The sequence below is a fragment of the Numenius arquata genome, chromosome 4 (genome assembly GCF_964106895.1).
Source record: "Numenius arquata chromosome 4, bNumArq3.hap1.1, whole genome shotgun sequence".
Lineage (NCBI taxonomy): Eukaryota > Metazoa > Chordata > Aves > Charadriiformes > Scolopacidae > Numenius > Numenius arquata.
In genome coordinates, this window is record NC_133579.1 from 56030189 (window position 1) to 56052488 (window position 22300).

At 38.8% G+C, this 22300-nt stretch overlaps 1 protein-coding gene across 3 annotated transcripts in view; it reads left to right on the plus strand.

Moving 5' to 3' along the window:
• The first annotated feature begins 1090 nt into the window (after positions 1 to 1090).
• LOC141463939 (cadherin-6) overlaps positions 1091 to 22300 on the plus strand; it is a 47364-nt gene continuing 26154 nt past the window's right edge. For all 3 annotated transcript variants that reach the window (XM_074146635.1, XM_074146636.1, XM_074146637.1), the window contains exon 1: positions 1091 to 1318. In XM_074146635.1, coding sequence (XP_074002736.1) covers positions 1091 to 1318 — 228 coding nt within the window. The remainder of the gene's footprint in view (positions 1319 to 22300) is intronic.

Here is a 22300-nt window from a genome sequence, read left to right on the forward strand (position 1 = left end):
ATTTTGCACGATTTGTTACACATAGTATCATTTCTTCCTCCTGAATAGAAGCTTTCAACTTCTTTAAAAACAGAAGAACTGTCCACATACACTGTGGTACCATATGTATAGCTTTTTTTTTTCATGAGAATCATCCAGTCTTCAGTGATAGGGATCATTTTCATAATTTATTTTGAAGGTGCACAGATATTTAGTATTAATAATAGTAGGAAGGAGTAGCTAGTACAACCCTACAGGTGGAGATGAACTAGCTGATTTTTTTTATTTTTAGAAGTTATTAATGAAAGCACTTATGTATATAACTATGTTTTTAAAGATCCAGAACTCAGTACAAAACTCTGGCAGTAAGTAACTGAGGAAACCAAAATGTCCACTTAACTTCCTACGCAGTATCAAACAGGTCTAGTATGTGGGAGATATTGACAAATATGCACATTTATTTCACTAACCTGTTTACCTGACCCTTCCTAAATGAAGTCAAAGGCAAAACTCATTAAATGTGGGGGAAAAATCTTGGAGTTATCTAAGTCCAGGCTCTTCAGCCCATAACTATAGCAACAGAAAGCCTCCTGGGAAGACAGTGTGCACTCTTGCTAGCTGCTTTTCAATGTAATAAGGTAACCTCATCAAGATCCCCAGTCAAAAACTAATCAGTTAAATCCCAAAGTCGAGGCAGTAAAAAGAGAAAAGCCTAGTTTGCTTTGGTCAATGAATGGAAGTAAATGGAGTTAAAGGAAAAAAAAAAAAAACCCAAAACACAAACCCAAATATCAGGACTCTTTCCTCCTACTCAGTATAGGTTCACTCAGCTTATTTGAAGGACCATTTGCAACGTTTTGAACCAGAAACGTCCCAGCTTTTCAACAATCACTAAGACTCTTCTACTCTTTGGACTTATTTGTTGTAGTGATGAATGTTAAGTATCTTTGAAAATGCTTAAAAAGTTGTTATTTTTCTTTTCAGAGATCCTTTGAGACTGCAAAGACTATTTAAAAAAGGAAGACGGCATGAGACTGGATTCAGTGCAGTAAAGTAGGTTAGTTTGAGGACAAGAAAAAAGTCATTATTTAGACCTTCTTGTGTTGCCGTGATGAGAACTTATCATTGCTTCTGGTTGCTGTTTTGGGCTGGTCAGCCCCACCAAAGTTTCTTAACTCCATTATCCAAAAGGACTAGTGGCTTTCCAGAAAAGGAAAAGGTTTTGGTATTGTCTGGAAACAGCAGGCGAGACCTCCATCGTTCCAAAAGGAGCTGGATGTGGAATCAGTTCTTTTTATTGGAGGAATACACAGGAACTGACTACCAATATGTTGGCAAGGTAAGATTCTTTCCTACGCATCTATGTTCTGATTTTAGAAGCGCTAGAAAGCCAGCAATAGCAAATAAGTAAGAATAGTGCCTGCTACAACTTTCAGTTCACCTTCTGGTCTGCCCAGCTTCCGCTGAGGGGTAATTCAGCTTCAGCTTCAAATAGTGATCAACAACAGGAAGTTCCTCATTTAACCAGCAAGTCCCATGGCCAATCATGCACAATTATGTTAAATATTTCCCTTTTAGATTTTGTCTGGAAATAATGCAGCTTAATTATAGGGTTGTCTAGGCAAGATTTTTAGCTTTAAAATGTAATCTGCATTTTCCCTCATGATCGTTAATTTTACTAGCGTCAAACTACTTAAACCAGAAGAGTTTTTGGTCCAAAATATTTAGGATTCCCAGTACCCCTATTTCGGTGAGGATTGTCTCTATCCGGCAAAAGGCAACCACTTCCCTTTTTATTCCCCGCTGCACACAACAATGCTGCAGCCATTTTCTGATGAGGTTCTGTGGTGCCTCTTAGGACTCTGTGACATTACCGTAATACCACAAGCCATACTATTACAAAGAGTTGAGGCACACTGTGCTTATATACTAAGAAGCAACAGGCAGCTGAAAATTTCTAAATTCAAAGCATGCTGACAGTCAGAAAAGGGTCTGTAAAAAATAATAATTAAAAAAAGATAAATCACAGCTTAAGTCGGAGAATATCCACCTCCCTGAGCAGCATACCCCCACGTAGGTAACAACCTTTCTGTGAATTGTAGAGCTAATGCACATGTGCTAAGTCTAGAGAGAGTCTACACTGCCCAAGATGCCATAGTCTGTAGGAGCCTCTCTTGCAAAATGCAGAAATTATGCTATTGATGATGACATTCAAAGTAGAAACAATAAAGCTTATTTTTCCAAACTAAAATGGGACTGTGTCTGATCTAGTTTGATCTCTCAAGCCTCTTAGCAAAGGCTACAGATCACAGTGGTTTGACATTTTATCTCCCTCTGCAAGCTTCTGAGCATTCCCATGAGAGATGGTGGCTGCTTTTCTTGCCTGCCAATCAGCTGTCAGTCAAAGCTGGATGCAACACTCCTTTCCTGCTAAATGGCTGCAAGGCATGATTCAAATGAAGAGCGACTCGGCTGCTGTAATACTCATAGAGCTCTGACCAGGATAATCAGCATTCATGAAGGGTACCATGGAGCCCAATCTACAGGAAAAAGCCAAAGGCAGAGAGTCCTCTGAGAGGAGAAGTAGAGAGGGAAAATAAGAGGGTAAGAAAAAAAGCCAGAAGAGAGTAAGAGGGAAGAACTAGAAAGACAGAGGTGGATAGAAAGGAAACGTTACAAAGAGAAATCAAGATAGAGGAGAGGAAAGAGACATCAAATGGGGGTAGAGGATAGGAGTCGAGAGGAAAAGGTTACCTAAAGAGAGCACAAATAAAAACAGAAGATGAGACAGTGAAGGGAAAAAAAAAAAAAAAAAGAAAACAAGAAAACACAAACCAACCAGGTAAGAAATATAGAGTCAAGGAAAAAAAAAGTGAAAACAAAACACAGCAGTCCTTCACACACTCTCCTGCTTCACACTCTACTCAGAGGAGGCCAGGGTAATGGGAATCTCTCTCTCCAAATATAAATCATGTGGTGCTGAGGTGAGTCCTACAGCTTGTCATTTTCACTGTGAATTTTGACATTATATCATATAATATATTATATTATATATCATATTTCACTGCAGAATTTGAGTAGAAGCTATTGGCTTCAGAGGGACTGATGGGAGAGTGAATATTCCTGCAGGACAAGTTTTCTGAGAGACAGTTCAAAAATGGTCTAGTTGGGCCAGAAAACAAAGAAAGTTTGAACTGGAGTCATAGAGAAAGAAAAAAATGTGGAGGTGTGGATGTTATTTTTAAAAGTTGTTCTTCTGTTTATTGGTACTTTAATACACTTATAAAGCATAGAAATGACACATAAAGTATAAATGTCATTGATTCTGTGTCCCTGGGCTGCTCACAAGTGGCCTTTCACACATCTTTCAAATGCCAAAACTGCTCACACCCTTGTAATTGAACAATTAGCCAAGAGGCATGGAAGAGAAGCCATTTATGATTAGAGAAAGTTGAGTATTGGTGTGAGGATAAATGGTAGAAACAGCTGAATGTCTCCAAATTGAGGTAACCAGGCAATTTAACTGAGCAATTAAACTTGATTGGTGTGAGCAAATGAGGATAATGAACATGTTTATGAAGCATATTTTTTTCTCAGAGGACTAAATGTTAACCTTAAGCATGAACTGAAAATGGTAAGAATATTTGGTTATAATCTTTTAATTCTCTTATATCGTAAATAAATATAAACAGGAGAATCATTTAAAACAATATGTATGTAAAGGGGAATTGTGCTTATGCCTTGCTGTATAAGCAGTCAGACCTGGATCTTCTGAGGTTTTGTGTTTAGTGGTTAAAACTGATGGGCATTAAAATCATAATTATAAAAAAAGTTATTCCATATAAGCTACAAGAAAAAAAACTTATGTTACTCAGGCTGGTTTTACTTTTGTCTTTTTGTTTGTTAACATCAGTTTAATTTAAATATCTATGTCAAGATTTGAGATATAAGACAATATAATGAAAGATTCTAAGAAACAGCATTATTTCTATAAACTGCCCAAATTACAGTTGTAAAATCCTGTAACAATTTATGCTACAAAACCCACATTTATATCATAATAGTTTTAGCGAAAAGGGGAAGAAAAGTGAAGGGGAATGCATTCAGGTTTGAGATAATTAAAAAGAAAGGTAATCTCTCTGAAGGTAGAGCTCAAGGCAGTACTGAAGGCAGTGCTGAAGCACTACCCGAGCCATGGACCAGAGCACTACTGTGCTCCATACCCTGTATACATATCAAGTGAACCCAAATGCTTTCCATCTTTTAGGAGATGATTGCCTAACCACATACAAATCAAAGTAGCCCTTTTTTGGAACCTATGGGTACTGCCAGCTACTAAAAAGTACTCCCCAGTTTTGTATGCTACACACTTTACTGTCAGCCCAGATACGATGCTGTATCACACTGGACAAGAACATGTGGCTGCCAACAAGAAGCTCTCAGTCTTATCAATACAAGTTGATTGTGTGCTGTGGCTCAGACACCAGATCCACAATTTTACTGTGCAGTTCTTGCATTTCTGAATTTCATTCCTGTATATTCATGAAATAAAACCTTCTAAAAAGACTAGAAATTCACACCTCTAGGCTTGGTTAGTCTCAGACATAACAATAAAAGGAACTTGCAAAAAAGTTCTAGACTGGAATTATTCATTGCACTGCTGAGTAACTTGTGAACTACAGCTATTCACTGAAGTGTGATTGATGGGCACAGTGACATTTTAACCTGAAGATATCTTTTCTTCTGGTTCAGAAATTATGGCACTTGGCAGGGACTCAATCCCAAAATAAAATAAAAGGATTACATGAACATCAAAGTAGAGAAGTGCCCAGGACTACTACCTAGCCAAAATCTGCAACATTTGAGTTGGGTTTTAAAAGTGATCTAGTTGTACCTGTGGCTGCTTAGCACAATTTTAAAGGGCTGGAGTGAATGTGTCTCTAAATCACAGGTAAACGATGAAGTGGTAGCGCAGCTGTATACAGAAATATATGCTGCTTTCCCTAGAGGTCTTCAGACATTCCTGGGCAAAAGAGTGAAAAAAATCTGCCCTGTTCCAATATTATACTCAAAGGTATAGTTACCATTTGTATGCTGCTTGATGTCTTTGCACAGCTGTCCCATTGGTTACATAAAATCCATCTACTTGCATCCATCATTGAGTGGTCTTGTCAGAGCACAAACCTACAAATCACTGTTACATAAAGGGGTAGGATACCCCTTTCTTTTAGACTAAAGAAAGATATGAACAAGTCTTAAATCTTACTCATTAACCCAGAAACAGCTTCTGGCAGCCTTCAGTGGAAAGGAGTGACTTGCTTTCCTGATAACAACAGGCACAACTGGGGAACAGTTTTGTCACACTCTATCTGTCTGGCACTAAAAGGAAACTTCTAGACATACTTTTCATTTTTGCTGTGTCTTATTGATGTTTATATAGTTCAAGCAGTGTGCTCGCCTGGAAGCTATCTGATGTTACTACCTGTACAACCCATCATAAACAATCATCCTCTGCTGACAACTACATTTTTCAGGGAAGATAAAGTCAAAGTCCTGACGCTATGTGGCTTGGGAAAGCAGAAAGTATGCTGTATTATTCTAGCCAAAACCAGAATCCTTCTGTTTGGTGTTGAAAGAACCACTGGGAAAGATAACTTACCCTCTGCCAGGAATGGTTTAAGATACCGTTGATTCTGCTTTGGAGGAGGAGGGGATGAATTAAATGATATCACAGTATAGTTTCAGTACTGGTTTTGTTTCTTTTGCCTGTTTTTACTTCTGGCTACAGCTAGTCTGAAGGCAAGCATAACCATCCCTTGCAGTATATTTCACCAGAAGCAAATCAAACAAAAGGTAGAATCTCTCCAAACCATTGCAAGTACTGGAACTAAGTCACACACTGAGGCAAAAATATCTAGCAAAGGGCTATTTAAACAAGGAAAATTACTGTCATGTAATACAGTCCATGCGTTTTCAGCATTTAAGGCAGTAATGGGTCACATTACTCCAATGGTTAAAAGGTTTCATATCTTAATTGGATGACCTGATAACTAGCAGGATAAACATTCACTTTCTCTCAGATCTTTAGTACACTGGCATTCTGTACTTATCATCAAAACTTTTGTTCTCCCAAAAAACAAGATGTGAAAAGTCATACTAAAATGACTCTTCCCATTTGCACTTTAAACATCCTTTATGCAGTTCTATTGAGAAACACTTGCTCAGTATTTTTCTTTACCTTGTAACTCACACTATGATATGCACCTGATGCCTTCAGTTTCCTGTTCCAAACACAGTGACTATTTGCTTTCTTTACAAGGCCTAAAATTAAAAGTTCCACTTGTGACGCCTGCTTCTTCAGGGAGTCCACTCAAACCAGTTTCAGTTTATTTTGATGCTTAGAATATCCTTTTTCTGGGTCTAGATTCTGCACTTTTCTTCCAAGAGAACTGGCAGCTCAAGAGCCAGGCTTTAAGTCCCTGAATGACCTCTCAGTGTTGAACAATTCCTGGGCTTGAAGTGGCTCACAGCAAAACTGAAGACAGCTATCAGTCATCCCTAGGTTGCATCAGTCAATCTGAGGTGCTTTGTGGATTGCAGCACCACCCACAGTGTACATAAGGCTCTGGGCTGGACCCCTGTCCCTGGCAAGTTCTCAGCGGTTTTCTTTCACAGATAAATGTGCACATGAAATTTGACTTTACGCTGTACCTCTTGGAGGACCTCCACACCCTTTACCATGCAGACAGAGGAGGACTAAAGTTTTTCACCTTTCTAGATTTAGGCTCCCTCCAGCATGCCATCTGGGTGAGGGTGCTGTGGTCCTTGGGGAGCACTAATGGTTGTCTGCACCACTTTGCAGAGGAACTTCTCTCTTAGCAGAGCATAGGGCTTTTTGGGGGCCATTTATGGCACTCCTGCCCTTGCTCCTGACAAGAAAGTCACAGGGTTCTTTACATGTACCAATATAAGCTAATTGCAATGATACGTTTAACTGTACAGGAAGGTTAAATGACCTTATGAACAGCTAACAATCAGAAATTTCTAAACTGATATTTAAAAAAAAAAAAAATCAGAGTTCTTAGCCCCCTTCCCTCCTATTTAAATGATTAGCTCCCCTGCCTCCTGCTTCAATAGGCTGAATACTTGTCTTTCTCTTAAAAGGTAGAACAAATGCCATGGCGCATCTGCACTTCCTTTATTCCTCATCCATCATTCATATTTTATGTTCCACCACTTGACTTTCCCTACTGCCCTTCATTCCTATATTGAATTGCACACACATACACACACTTGTCTTATATTCCTCTTTGAAAGATTTACTGGCACTGATAGAAGTTCTCTGTACTGTCGGTCTCTGTGGAATAGAGATAACTCTGAAATGAGGGACAGTTGAGAGGTTAGAGGCCCAGGATGACAATCCAGAAACAGCTTGCAGATTTCAAATCGTCATATGGGGGCTAAGAAAGGAGATAATGAGAAATGGGTGGGATGAGCAAGAATGTTATCCAGAAAATGAAAAGGCAGGAAATATAGCATGGTTAATGTTTACGATCATCATAATTGTGAATCTACTTGGCATCATCCTTGTACCCAAATATATTACACAATATAAGAGCCTTACAACCATCTGTTTCAAACATAGCACATTTCCTACATTATGGCACATGATGGTACTTACAGCGTAGCTGTACATAACCTCCTTCCCTTCTTCCCGTTCTACCTAGAGAAGCAAGCAAATCCTGGGACACTTGAGCCAATATTTCTCTTAATTCTTTCTTTTTGTTTGTTTTTGTGCCCAGAACTAAACAATTTTGTTTTCCATATGTTAATGACCTGCTCAGACCACTGCTTACATTTTGGGCCACATCTTTTCACAGATCATCCTTTCCTACCCTTGTCAGCAATCTGCATGTCTTCTTAAATTGTGTGTCCTTAGACTTCTGGCTATAGAAAAATAGCCAAACACACTAATCTTCCTCCCCAATGAGAAACTGCAGGTGAAGTTAATGCTTTATTTTGTGGTACTTAGATCATTGGTCTTTGAAGCTGATTACCATTTTCTTATTTGTTTGTATAGCACAGTAAAGTCCTTGCTATAAAGCTGCAATCTCACAAATATAGAATTTGCAGGCTAGTAACAGCAAAACAAGAATCCCTCTTTCAGGCTCAAGACAAAGAACCATTGTTATTCCACCATTTGTTGTTTACAGTTGGCTCAACAAAAATATTAAGCCGTAAAGCTTAGAGAAATCTCTTTATTAAATGAAATTTCTATTGTCTGTGACTCCGTTTTCTTTTGCTGCCGTTTCCCTTACTGGTGAACATTGGTTCACAGTGGGGCAGCAGCAGATTGAGAGCTGTGGCCAGTCAGTGTAGCATTTCAAAACACAAACTGAAAATGTGTTGTGATGTGAATAGCTACTGTTGATCCGTATGCGCTAATGCAGACTGTGGCTTGCTTTCACCATTAATGGGGTGAAACAAACCTCAGCATGCACTTGCAAGTACTCCAGGATTCAGTGAAGCTTGTAGTTATCATGAAAGTCTGAGGTGGCAGATGAAGGAAAGCGAAGAACCACCCTCTGAAAAGAAAAGAGAAAGGTAAAATGTCAATTCTTTCTCTCCTTTCTTCTAATTTCACAATAAAACCCAGAACAACAAAAGTTGTTAAGAAATAAAACACTGAGCTGGAAGTTAAAAATGTATATTAAAGGAGAAGGGGGAAAACAGATCGGCATTTATGCTAGAACTATCATTCCCACTGTTTTCTTTTCAGAGTTGTTGGTTTTGGAGTCATATAATCCAAAGACAACTGCAGTCCTTCTATCCCCAACTTGCATATACTGTGTTGTACAGAGCAGGGCTCCAGGAGAGCTCAGCTGGAATGGCCTGTCTGGATAGGAATACCGTCTGCCTGGCACTGTGTCTTACTTTGTCTCTTTGTGAAACATCAAGCGATATTTCACCATTAGATGTCTCTTGGAACAAAGAAGGTTTTACGGTCCTGCACAGGCTCACATAATGATCATTCAGTCATCTTTAGCATGTTTGTCAGCTTTGCCCATACTATATCTTCATGTTGGAAGGCAACATCAAGCTAAGTCAAGTCATTTGTACAACTTCCGTGTTTCACATCACGTTATCATTAATGGAAAGTTACGTTCTCCCTAAAAGACAGAACCAAACAGTATAACTGTACCTTTTTTTCTGTGACATGCTTCCTCCTACCTAGCTGCCCTTGCAATAGAGCTGATCATACGAGGATTTAAAGGGTGTGCAAACAGAGGTGTCAGAACATTCATAGTTTCTTTCCATTTCATTATCTTTCTGTGGTTTTACACATTTCAGGTCAGTTGCTTAAAGCAGAGTTAATGCTGCTTACAACTGCTAAAATTCCTTACAGAATGTCCTATACACGTAGGGAATAACAACTGCCAAGGGGGCTGCAGGCAAAGAGTTAGTGCCCTGTGGATGAACATTTTTGCATTTATATTTATGGTAATTGCAAACTGGTGTGAGCTTGAGCCTCATGCTACATCCAAGTAATGAAAACTGTCAGGATCTCTACACCATTCATCTGATAAACCCACCTCATGCAAATATCTATTATTTTACCTGCAGAAAATATTTTATGAAAAATTCCTTTTAGATTTTTAGACTGGTAGGATCACACCAATTATATGTGCTTCAGAGAGAATTCTTTTCTTTCATGAATACTAGATATGATATAATTGGGAGAGCATAGACACAAGTATTCTCACCAAAAGAATTCCAGGCTCTCCAGTCAAAATGAATCTGCATTCCTACACAGACAATGTTGGATCTTGAACTATTACCTGCAGCCTGGGACTGAATATCACTCCTGCCAGATAGAATCGCAGAAGCTGGAAGAAACCAGATCCCCAAAGCAGATCCAATTAGAGCAGGTGGTTCAGGGCAGTGTCTGGTCAAATTTTGTGCATTTCCAAGGATGGAGATCCGCAACTTTTCTGGGCATTTCTCTCAGTGCTTAACCATCTCTCCTTTCTTTCTTCTTTTTTTTTTTTTTCTGCCTCCTAATATCTAATCAGAATTTCCCTCATTGCAACTTGTGTCTATTGCCTCTCATCCTATCACTGCCTTCTCTGGCTCTACCTTCTCTACACCCTCCCATTAGCTAATGGTAAACAACAATAAGCTTTCCCTTCTTAATTCTAAATAAAACCATTTCTCTCTCCTCTCCTCATACATCATATGGTCCAGCCCCCCTAGCCCCCACATACTGTGAATGGAAGACAATGGTCGATGCCCTCAATCGACAGGCTATACATTTGCTAAAACAAACCGGTTGACTTTCTTCAAGGACACATTGCTGATTCATGTTCAATTTCTTGTCTGCTGGAATGCCCAGATACTTCACTGCAAAACTGTTCTCTATCCAGCCTGTACTGCTGCAAGGGATTATTTCAAAGTAGATGCAGGACTTTGTATTTGCCTGTTCTGAACTTCAAGAGGTTTCCATTAGTCCATTTCACCAGACTGTTGAGCTCCCTGCAGATGCCAGGTCTTCCCTCTCAATATTGAGAGCACTTCACCCAACCAACTTCCCTTTTTATATTATTTGCAAAACTACTGAGGATGCATTCCATCATTTGAGTCATTAATAAAGACATTAAGCAGCATTGTCACCCAGTATCAACTCCTGAGGAACATCACTAATAATCAGCCACCATTTGGACTTCATACCACAGATCACAACAATTTCAGATTGGCTATCCAGCAAATTTTCCACCCACCTTATTGGACATTTTTCCAGTCCATATCTCATTGGGTTTTCTATTAGGACTGTGTCAAAGGCCTTGCTAAAGTCATGCAATATCCACTGCTCCCTACTTGTCCACAGTGCCACCCATGCCAAAACAGAAGGCAATCATGTTAGTTAAGCACGATTTTCCACTACTAAATCCATGAAAGTTGTTCCCAGTCATCTTCTTTTCCTTCATGTACTTGGATTTAGCTTCCATGGGCATTTGCTTTATATCTTTCTCTGGAACTGAGGTATAGCTGGCCAGTCTCTAGTTCCCAGATTCTTCTTCTTGCCCTTCTTTAGAATGGGTGTGACTTTTCCTATTTTCAGAATTTAAGCAACTTCCCCAGTCACTATGACTTTTCAGGCATTATAGAAAGAAAACATTTCATCACCATCCTTAGATGCATCCAATGTTGTCCCACAGAACTGAGTTTGTCCAATTTGCTTAAAAGGCTCCTAATTTATTGGGTTTTGTCTGCTGTGGGTAATGCTTCACTCCACCAGAATTTTCTGCTAGGGTCAGGGATCTTTGGGACCTGTGGGCAAATTGCACTTTCACATCCCTTCTTAATTCACAAGTAATGGGTCTAACACAATGCATCTTCTGGTCAACTCCTCAATCACCTCAGTCAAGAAATTGTCTTATGGCATTCTGCAGAAACCTGAGTTGCTTGCACACAGATATATTGCCCTTCCAGCAAATATCAGAATGATTAAAGTCCCCCATAAGTACTATAGCCCGCAATCACAGGATTTCCCCCATCTGTCTAAAGAAGGCATCACCTACTTCATCTCTTTGAGCAGGCAGTCTGTAACAGATGCCTACAGTGATGTCTTGTGTTTGTCTGTCCTCTTATCCACAAGCTCTTGACTGATTTATCACCTATTCCAAAGCAAATCTCCATCTACCCGAGCTGATCTTTCACTAATCCACCTCCTTGCCTTCCTGGCCTGCTATCACTTCACATCCTGACTAATGCACTTTGAGGAATACTCGTTTGAAAGAAGAATCTACTCAATTGCAGCCTTGGCTAAGGTTTCCCATAAACATATTCCTAATTGAGCAGCCTTCCTCAAGTGGATCCTGTTGAAATTTAAATGTGCAGCCTTTTAGATATTACCTGCTGTCTCACACAACTCCTTAATTATCCATTTATACAACACAAACTTTTGTTTAGAAACAAAGTTGGGGAACATGACAGCATGGAGATATTTTTCCTTTCCCCATCTTCTGAACTGTAGAACTAGATAATCCAGGCATGCAAATAGATTAACAACTCAACTAAACCTGTGGATATGAATCAATTTCCTTCTTGTTAAGTCTTCATTTAAATCTAAATGTGGGTTCCCCCTTGTTTTTGTGTTTGTCTATATCCTCCCTTCTCCATCCCTCTACTTTTCTCCCTGCCACACACACTTTTATATAGCATATAAAATTCATACACATATTTCAGGATTTGATTGTCAGCATCAAGTGCTCAGAATATCAAAGGGTCACCTTTGTCAGTAAGCAAAGGATGAGCACTTGCTTTCAAGCGCATCCATCAGGGAGTAGTCAGAAGCTGTTACTTGCTGAAGAAGCCTGATGTTTTATTCAACTATATCCCAGTAAAAACATTTCTGGATATTAGGCCAAGGGTTTTTTTTGGTTTTTTGTTTTGTTTTTTTCCTAGTTCAACTTTAAGATGTATTCTTCCCTACCCCCACAGGAGAACAGAGGTTTTCACGGAATTCTAAGAGTACTTGTTCATATACCTTAATTAAGGTGCTGAATTTCCTTACCATAAAATTTTGAGGCCTTTTTGAAAGTTCATTAATCCAAAGAAAACATTTTCTCAGGGATGAAACGGATAATTCCAACCACTGATAAAGAGTAAGCAACTGTCCCTGGGTAAATTCCCTGCAAAATCAAAGGCAAACAAAACTGGGCATATAATACAGACTGTATGAGTTTGTTTTTTGATTGCATAACACAGGACAGGACAGAAGTCCTGTCATGCCATGAAATAGCTGCATACACAAAAAACCTCACATGATTATTTTTTTTCCCGTGTAATTTTAAAAATATGAGATATATATCTGGGCCGTTGGGCTCAGCGAGTATCTTTTCTTGCAAAAAAAGGAAAATGGGACATAGTTTATATATTAACTAGTAAGCTTAAAGAGTGGAGGTACATTAACAATGCTGTAGGTACCTTTTCCTGTGCACATACCTGTCTTTTAGATATAGAAGGATATCAGGATATTGGAACTACTTTACTTTGACTCGGAAAAAAGCTATAGCAAATGTTGGTGGTCTTGAATTGTATGCACAATTCTCATTGAAAAATAGGGGTTTCAGGGAGAGATTTCCCAGGGAGGCATGCATTCCTTTAGGGACTCATTGTATTTCCATTGAAAGCCGTTACAAGCTAGGCACTTAATTTTCCTTAACAGCACAGTTCATGCGGTAGAAATGAAAGCGCATATATTCCTTTTCACTTTACCACAAAGTCTTAAGATACCTCAAAATGTAATGAGCTAATATAGCCACCCTAGAGTGCAGAAACTCCTCTGTCTACCCCATCCCTTAGCTAACCTGCGGTGACAATAACCTTCAGCTGGTGGATAATACCAAACACCTGAGAGCAATTAGATTTTCTAGCATTGCATCTGGATTAGGAGTAGGCCACCCCCTCACTCTCTGAATGCAGCAGGCTGTGGCAAAGCTACAGTATTGCTAATCTTTACTCAAGTTAAACAATCCTCAGTTTTCCACAAACTAACAGAGAACAAGTTACACCCAAGGCTCTCAAATCATGTTATAATCATTACATACCGAATTGGACGTTGTTAACAACCCAGATTTTACTGCAGGGAGAATGAATAAGTACCAAAAAGTGATCTGTCTAAGATCAGACAGGAAGTCTGTGACAGAGATAATATTAAAACCTGCCAGTTCTGTGTATGTGGCTACAAGACTATCTTTCCCTTGCATATCTTGCATTTTGTCAGAGACACACTTAAAAGCACTCCGCTCCTTGTTTGTATTTTTTTTTTATACCGAGGAAATCACCAGTGATTTCACTCAAACTAATTTTCCCATTTAGCCTTTAAGACTCACAGTTGAATCCAATGACTATTCAGTCATGGTGATGAGAAAGTCTGCCTTCTAAAACAAAATGACTTGTACAGTTCTTTATGGCTTTCAAGGGTTTAAAGGCTTGAATTTTCATTCCTGATCACTGAAGTGTATCCACTAGGTAAAAAAATAACTCTTAATTTCTTCTAATCTACTGCTCAGATATTCACGTAAGAGAGTTTTCTTAGTACCTGAGTTAGGGTATGACAAGTCTGGGGGTGGCTAAATCCTTTATGCGTTTTAGTAAGTGAATGCTGATACCTCGACTAAAACCTTTCCTCATGTCTACCAGGTACCGTTGCTACCACACAGTTTAAAAACAGTTGCAAAAAGGGATGATGTCAGCATGATAAAGAAATGCCAGATGTTGAAATAGATGGACCAAAATGCATAACACTTTTTTTTTAAAAAAAAAAAACACTACCTTGGCCTTCCTTAAGAGAACAACCAGATCTCCGTGCTTTTGTGAGGGTAATTGCAGAAGTCTGTACAATGATCTTTTGTTACCATCACTACTGTTTAGCTGGAGAGGGCTCTTTAACCTAAAGGCATAATGAAACCCAACTACTGTAAGTAAAAGTAGGAAAATTCAGTTTACAACCAAGGATTTTTTTATTTTTTTTTTTAAGTGAGAGGTCAGCTATTACTCAGAGGAAGAATTGTTTTGAGTACCTTACAGTCTAAAAGGAAGATTGGTTATCTTTCTTACTGTTACACAGTAGTTCAAAGAAAAGCAAGAAGTTTGACAAAAGAACGTTAAATTCAAGGGCCCAAATGTATAGAGATCAAATTTGACACCACAGTCTCTTGTGCCTTATAAATTAAAGATCTGTTTGTCTTTGTAAAGGCAAACTTTGTAAATGCCTGCTATAAATGGGCTTAGAGATAATAGGAAGAGGAACAAATAAAATTGCATTACCACAAAAGAGCTAAGCAGCACTCAGCTCAGGAGAACTGTGGAGACACCTTTACCTAGTTTGCAGCTTTGCTAAATATTCATTAAGATCTGATAACGAGTTGCCCCTAGAGAGAAGGGCCAACAGAATAAGAGACCTTTCTAGTTTGACATACTGCAGTGCAGGACAAAAGCTCTTGTGCCATTGTCCCTGTTTAATCACAGTGAAGAGCAGCACTGTTGGGGAACCCAAGAGGGAAAAGAGTTGATAGGCCCTGGGCAATGTTGAAAGGATTGACACTTTCTGATTGATTTTTTGCAAAGCTGATTAGCTGTGGCTGCATGTTTGCACTTCAGGTTAGAAAACCCATTTTTGATTTTGAAGGGTGTGTAATAAAGGTGTGAGTCACCAGAGTATGGATGTTTAGTCTTAGCTTCATACATTTAAAACAGAATAACAAATACTGTTTGGGTGGCCTATTCCATAAGCCAAGGACCACAACATCAGCCAAACTGTTGTCCCTTTCTATCTCAGGCAATGCAGCCTCACATATAGCCCTCACAAAAAGAGAAAAAAGGAACCTTCCCACCTGTCTGGAGGGTGTGAGCCTGGAGGTTCCAAAGAGAGAGCACTTTGCCTCTTGTCCCTGGTCTAATGACAAATTCTTATTCCAGTGCCCTTTATACTCTATTTCTTACTCCTTTTTTTATTATTATTTTTTATTTAATTCTAGTGCCCTATACTCTTATTATAGTGCCTTTTCTATGTTTTGTTTGTTTGTTTTGAAAACAGCTGCCACCATTTTTTATTGCCAGTTTGCCTTTTGAGTACCTGGTTGCTTCTGAGTTGTGAAATGTTCTTAGTGCTTTTTGGTCCATTCATTTCCTGAAGTTGTTCAGCAGCACAAAACTGTTTTTTTGGCTTCTCTTAGTGTCATTTATTTCCAGGGAATAGAGTGGCACTCCTACTTTTGAGAGTGAATGAGAAAGATCACTGACATTTTGCTATTCTCAAGAAACAGTAAGATAACATCACCCTGGTGGGGTTTTTTTTCGGATTTTTTTTCTTCCTCCTATAGTTTTTGATATCAGGACAATCTATTTTACTGATGATAATGCTGTTACTGAACACTTTTATCTGACGTCTAGCTTTTTTCACCATTTGCTGTGGTTACAATTTTAGCATTTTTAATTTTTTTTTTAATCTCATGGAATTTTTTTGGTAAAAACCTCAGGGTTAGAGCTAAGAACCAGTACTTAGGTTAAAAGGGGTCCATATAGAGGGCATTACTATCTTACCCTTCCCTGGCATACTCTGAGATGATTATCTTAAGAAAACATTTAATTTGTATTTTAATAGTCCAAGTATTGGATCCCTCTATACTTTACAATTATTTTTTTAATTTTTTACTGAGTTTTCTTCTAATATACTTGATTTCATGCAATCAGGGCCTGACGTGATTTCCTTAAAAAAAGTAGCTTGCAAATACAAATTTTTATATAAAAACATAGTCTGTTATGTATTATTATATTAATAGGATTCCACAGCTGAATGAGCCAGGGTTTAAGGTATTTTTCGTTTTGCCATACAACCTCTTACAAACAAAATCTAAAAACGTAAGCACATTCCAAATAGAACATAGTATATTTTCCAATAACTCAAAGAAACCAACACCCCAAAATGCAGAAATCTTGTATAACCTCAGTAATTCTTCAGTGCTCTATTTTATTAATTTGCTACAGTCTTAATGTTTGCATGCCTGATTTCACTACTGAATCTTACCCTTTATTGCTGACCAGAATATCCTACAGGAAGAAAAGGATGCTTTTCAAAATGGAAGGAATAGAAACAGAATAAAAACACAATGTTCTTGAAATAGGAGTCATGAAAAAAAAATTTATTACACACTGAATGGTCATACATTAAAAATAGCAAGAGAAGGAGAAAAACTTGAGTGTTTTAGTCAGTCATGGGATGACAGGAAGAAGCTGGTTTGATATGGCAATGAAAATGGCAAATGTTTGTACTCATTCTCTAATAGAGATAGGAAAATTAACATCATTGTTCAAAGACCTGAGTCCATTCATAGAGAAGGAAGGCCAACTGAAATGTAGCAATTACCGAAAAATTACTAGGATCATCAGCCCTTCATATCTGGCCTTCTCTTCACTGGCTCTTTTTGGAATCCACTTGTCTTGAAAATGAGAGACTGAGGTTGTAAACAGGATTCCAGCTAAGGACTCAGAAGTGCCTATTTTGCAAGCCAAGTATATATGCTGGTAGCCTAGCAAAGAAAAATAATGAGAGCATATGGAGTTATTATCTATAAACGGTGGATGAGGAAGAATGCATATATCCGGGAGGAGTTTCTTAAAACAGAAAAACAATGCTAGCAGAGGAACAGAACATCTAATCTGGGAAACAAGATTCTTTCTAATCAGTAGAGGGGCAATTTCTTCAAATAGGAACTGTGTACCTTTTGAACCTTTTTCTTCACTAGGCATAGTGGGAAGAAAGCAAGTTGAAACTGCATTAACAAACTGAAAGACTCAGGAATCAGTCACACTGAGTCATATTCAGGTGTACTGTACTAATTACAGTATAGTAACTATACTTACTATAGTAAACTAATCACTTAACTGTAGTTAACTAATTTAAGTACTCTATAAACCATGACATCTGTAAGGTCAAGAAAGTGATGAACAATGAAGACTGCTGGTTGCTTAGGACAGCAGATCTTGGGTTAGTGAGGAGAGACAAAAAAGTTGGAATCTACTTGAAACCTCTGTTGTAGCATTCTAACAGCTGTTGTTTCTGAGAGCTGTACGTCTAGAATCATGGTGTTGTCATCTGGTAAGGTTGGGTCTGTTTGCATTTCTTTTTTAATCTTATCAAATATTTCTTTGTTGTTATATTTTCTTTGAAAATGACAGAGCTTGAATCTTACTTCAAACTCCAGCTCTCTAGCTCTTTTGAGGATGTAATGTATAAATGTTCCTATAATCTTCAAAATACTTTATATAAGAACAGAAAAGAATCAGCTTTTCTAAGCACCAAGAGATGTTGGAAGCACTGTAGCATCTTTCTCCCATTGTCTTTTTTAGCATCTATCCTCCCATTTTTAACAGAAATTTAAGCTGTGGTTTTGAAATAGTGGTCCCTAAGGGTAGGTACCTAAGTCTTGACATAACCTTCCAGCTATCTGACCTGAGCAGATAACGAGCTTCAGCGCTTTAGCCTCTATCTTGCTCCACTGGCCTCCGCTAAATAATTTTTAAGTCCATTAACTGCTTTCAATTAAATTTCAGAGAAGAATAAAGGTGTCAAAACCATTAATTTTGTATATGGTTCAAAGAACAGTAACTGCATAATGCAAATAAAACTACATTGTGCCTTGACTGTTTGGTCAGCTGGCTGTTCCATAAATACACGTGTAAGCTGCCACCAACCACAGCCCATGCTGTCTCTTCTCCAGCCAGTATTTAGGGAACACGAGAAGTAGCAGCGTTTTGCAGTCCAGAGGTTTTGAGGACATGGGCTGGAGCAGTCACCAAGTGGAGTAAAAACTTTGGTGCCGATTATTTGATGATATTAATATGTTGATGATATTAACGGTGTTGATTATTAATTGAGGAGGTTGGTGGATGCCTTCAGGATACAGAGCACCGGAAGAGACAGGGAAGACCGCAAAGTTGTTATTATTCTGAAATAGAAACTGTGTGCAATATTATAGTATTAGCAGTTTCATTTTGAATGCTTTACTTTTTTCTGAATGCTGTAACATTGCACTGTATAACCTCAAGCAATATATGCGGTTGAATTTGTTCATTACTAGACAGAACTCTACTGTTTCGATCTATTCAATTTGGAGTCAAATTATGTGCTATGAATACTGCCAAGAGTAAACCCATGATTCTCTTTGTTAGCTACCTACCAACTGCTTACTTACTATTTTAATAATTGGTCTCTAGTTCATTATTGCGTTAGAAGACAAAAATGTGACCACATCAACCCCAGAATAGCAAGTTCCTCTTATAAATACAAACAAATAAGACACAACAGGCAGCTTATTTCTGGATAATTGTAGGTTGGTGGTTCAGTGGGTACGTCCCAAGGTCAATTGACTTTGATCTTTGCAGAGGTTCAGTAACCGCTCTGAAATTCAGCGAGTAGGGTGTTATATTCACAACAGGAAACAGCATTTGGTCTGTAGGATGGATGGAAAACCATCTTACCCACTGAATTACCAGGTATCATAACTAGCAATATGACATAATTGGGAGTTAAACTGCAATTTACAGATGCCTTACATAACCTAAAGACGCTTCATAAATGAGATTAACTATGCTGTTTAAATCAGTCTTACAGAGTGAGGTAGAGGAGGGAGGTTATTTCATTCTGGAGAATATCCACACCCTGTAATTTCAATTTTTTGGAATTTAATTACCACAGCTATAAAAATACATTTTCAGAACAACCTTGTTACATATACGCGTGGTGGAATGTTGCTTATCTCTAATGTATTCCATTTAAACACACAAAAAAGTTAGCTCTTAGTCTTGACCTTTTAAAATATATGGCATCTCACTGTCATTATACAGTTTTGGTACCGCTGTCTCATACGGTTTCATATCAAGATGAATTTAGCATGGTTAGAAAAGGGCCCTGAGGCCCTGCCAGCTCTGACTGTCCCTGCCCAGCCCCCAGGGCTCCTCCCACCTGCCCATGGCCCACCACCACGTCACCCCCCAGGGCCATCAGCCCCAGTGACAACAATGCAGCAGGGCCGATCTCCAGCTCCCCACAGCCCTGCCCTGCCCAGCCCAGCCATGGGCCCTGCTGAGCTGGGCCCAGCTGTAGGCCCACGTCCTGGCCTGGCCTCAGCCTGTCCCCGTCCCCAGGGAGGTGCCCAGGGCTGGGGCTGCCCCAGTGCCTGCCCCCAGCTGGCCTGCTCCTGGCTGGAGTGGTGGGAAGGGCCATGGCTGCCGGGCCCTGCCATCACCCACCCAGGGAGCCGCCATCTCTCACCTCAGTTCAAACGCGCTAACGCTGCTTTTGGAAGCGCTGCTGCTGTTGTGGAGTATAGCTCACGACTTTGTAACACCAGAGGTGGACATTAATGAGTTGTGCAACTTAATGCCAATTGGATCTGCTGTTTTCATGCCGAATCAGTTTATAGTCTTACTGCAAAAGCACACGAAAGACTCCCTTAAATTCTTCCCACGTGCTTTGCTGAAGTAATTCCTGTGTGTGTAGCATGGCTCCAACTCAATGTTTAAAACCCTGGTAAAATTTTCCTGGAGTGTTGTTTTAAAGTGAAGCTATCTACTGGAGATGAACACTAATGCTGTAAATATATTCACTTCAGAAATGAAATAAAAATAAAAATAATAAAAGCTTATGGTATGAATACTTGGAGCACAGCTTTCCCATGCCTTTTCCTTTTCATTGTGCTGAAGCTTGGCACTTTCAAAGGTCTCTGCCAGAGCAGGCTGCTCCAGACTGCAGCTAATTTGAAAACAAAAACAACAGCTCTCCTTTTAAAGTAATTATGTATGTGACAACAAGCAGAATGTCAAATACAGGTGGCTAATGCTGCAGTCCTGCATGCACCTTTTGCTGGAGGCATGAAGCCTTCCCTGTTTTCAGGCAGCTGTATTTGAATGTTTTGGGCCAGGACATTTGGGGAGTAGCAGAAGAAAGACAGAGGCTGGACAGTTTTTATCTGACTGTAAGTCATTAAAAGCAGACCAGATGGTTCACTTAACAGTGGTATTAAAGTAAAATGAGTAAAAGTATGCCTAGGGCGTAGTAAAATCTTCAATTTGTCATTTGTTCTCAGCCTTAGCCAGTGATTGATGGACAATTTCACAAAAGTGTCCAGGTTAGATTCTGAATGAATCAATTTACTGTAATATTAGTACAGTGCAATTGCTGATGCATTCACTTTTTGTTGCATAGACTTACTTCTTCACAATTGTGCTTACCTTAGGGGTATTGCTCAGTTCAGTCACCAATTGAAATGAATGCCATCAAGTTCCTCTGGAAATAAAAAATTTACCTTTACATGGAATCCTAAAAACCTTTGGTTGAAGTTACTTGGTCTTGAGGAATGGCAATATGATACAGCCCAGATGACATGAGTACTGTGTCCCAAGACATTTTATTCTATCCCATGACTATCTGCCATGGCCCATTTATCTGAGCATCTTTATGTAGAGGATAATAGACAGTCATTTGCAACAATGGTTATCACACAGAGTGAAGCTATAATATCTTACATTGGCTGGGATCAGTCCTGCTAAAGGCATCTGAAGTATATTTTATGCACATACCTCATCACAGCAAACTTCCTTTTCAATGAGGTGTCTGAGTAGTGAAAAATAACTCCAATTTAAAAGGAAAGGAGAGGTTATTACTAGTCATTTCATCCTCATAACCTAAGAATGGTGTTAAGTTTTATATACAAAACCATCAACTGTATTTTTAAGTGCATCTCACCTCCAAGCCCTACTTTTGGCCTCAACTTGCACTCTTTTTTTCTCCTCTAATTTTATTCCCAATTTATTTTTTTTAATCTGGTTACAGTAGCAACTTCCACCTTTGTATAGGTCACACACACAAAATATTGCTTCCAAGATAAACTGACACTTAAGAAAAAATATTAGACAGATGATTGTCTTTGCCTGGATAAAAACTTTTCTGCCACGCAAACGGTCAAGGACAGGTAACATAATCTAAAATAATAAATCAGGTTCTTTGGGTATTTTCCTCACAAATAAATGTTACAAATTTATCACCTATGACTAACTTTTCTAGAGAACTGCTTGTTTTTTCTAATATATAAAACCAATTATTATTTTTTTCTGAAAGGAAGGGAACAAAATCAAAACTATCTTGGCCCAGCTACTAAGCAGCTGATGCTGGTGTTTTGATATAGGCCTATCCCACAAAAACCCTGATGGCAAGCAGTTAGAGAACTAACCTAGTTTACTGAAATCAAACAGATTGTAATCGTACCTTTTGAGACCCTTTGTGAATCAGGTTCTTGAGGCCACACATGATGACACACTGTAAGTTCGCTGTTGGTTTGAAGACCAAGCTCTCAGCCAGCCTTAGCTCTACGTAATCTATACCAGTACATAGGACGGGTCTCACTCCCACAATAAACAATCCATAGCCTGGCCAACTGAGCACTTAGTTTGTTCTGTCATGTCATAGGAATGTTGTAAAAGTAAAGGTATTGAGGTTGGAAAGGATCTTGTCAGAGGGAATGTTTATTTTCAAAAGTTAGTGCTTTTGCTGAAAGGCTAAAGATTGAACCTCGGATGAAGATCACCTCATTCTCAACATTGATGAATCATTACATTGAAATATACTTTGTCTTGATATCCAAAGTCACAGTCAATCTTACACAGGTGGATTAATTGTGAAAGAGGAATGGAAATTTCATAAACTCTGGACTTGAAAAAATCACACAAGTTTCCATTTTTAGCTCTTTATATTGTGTGG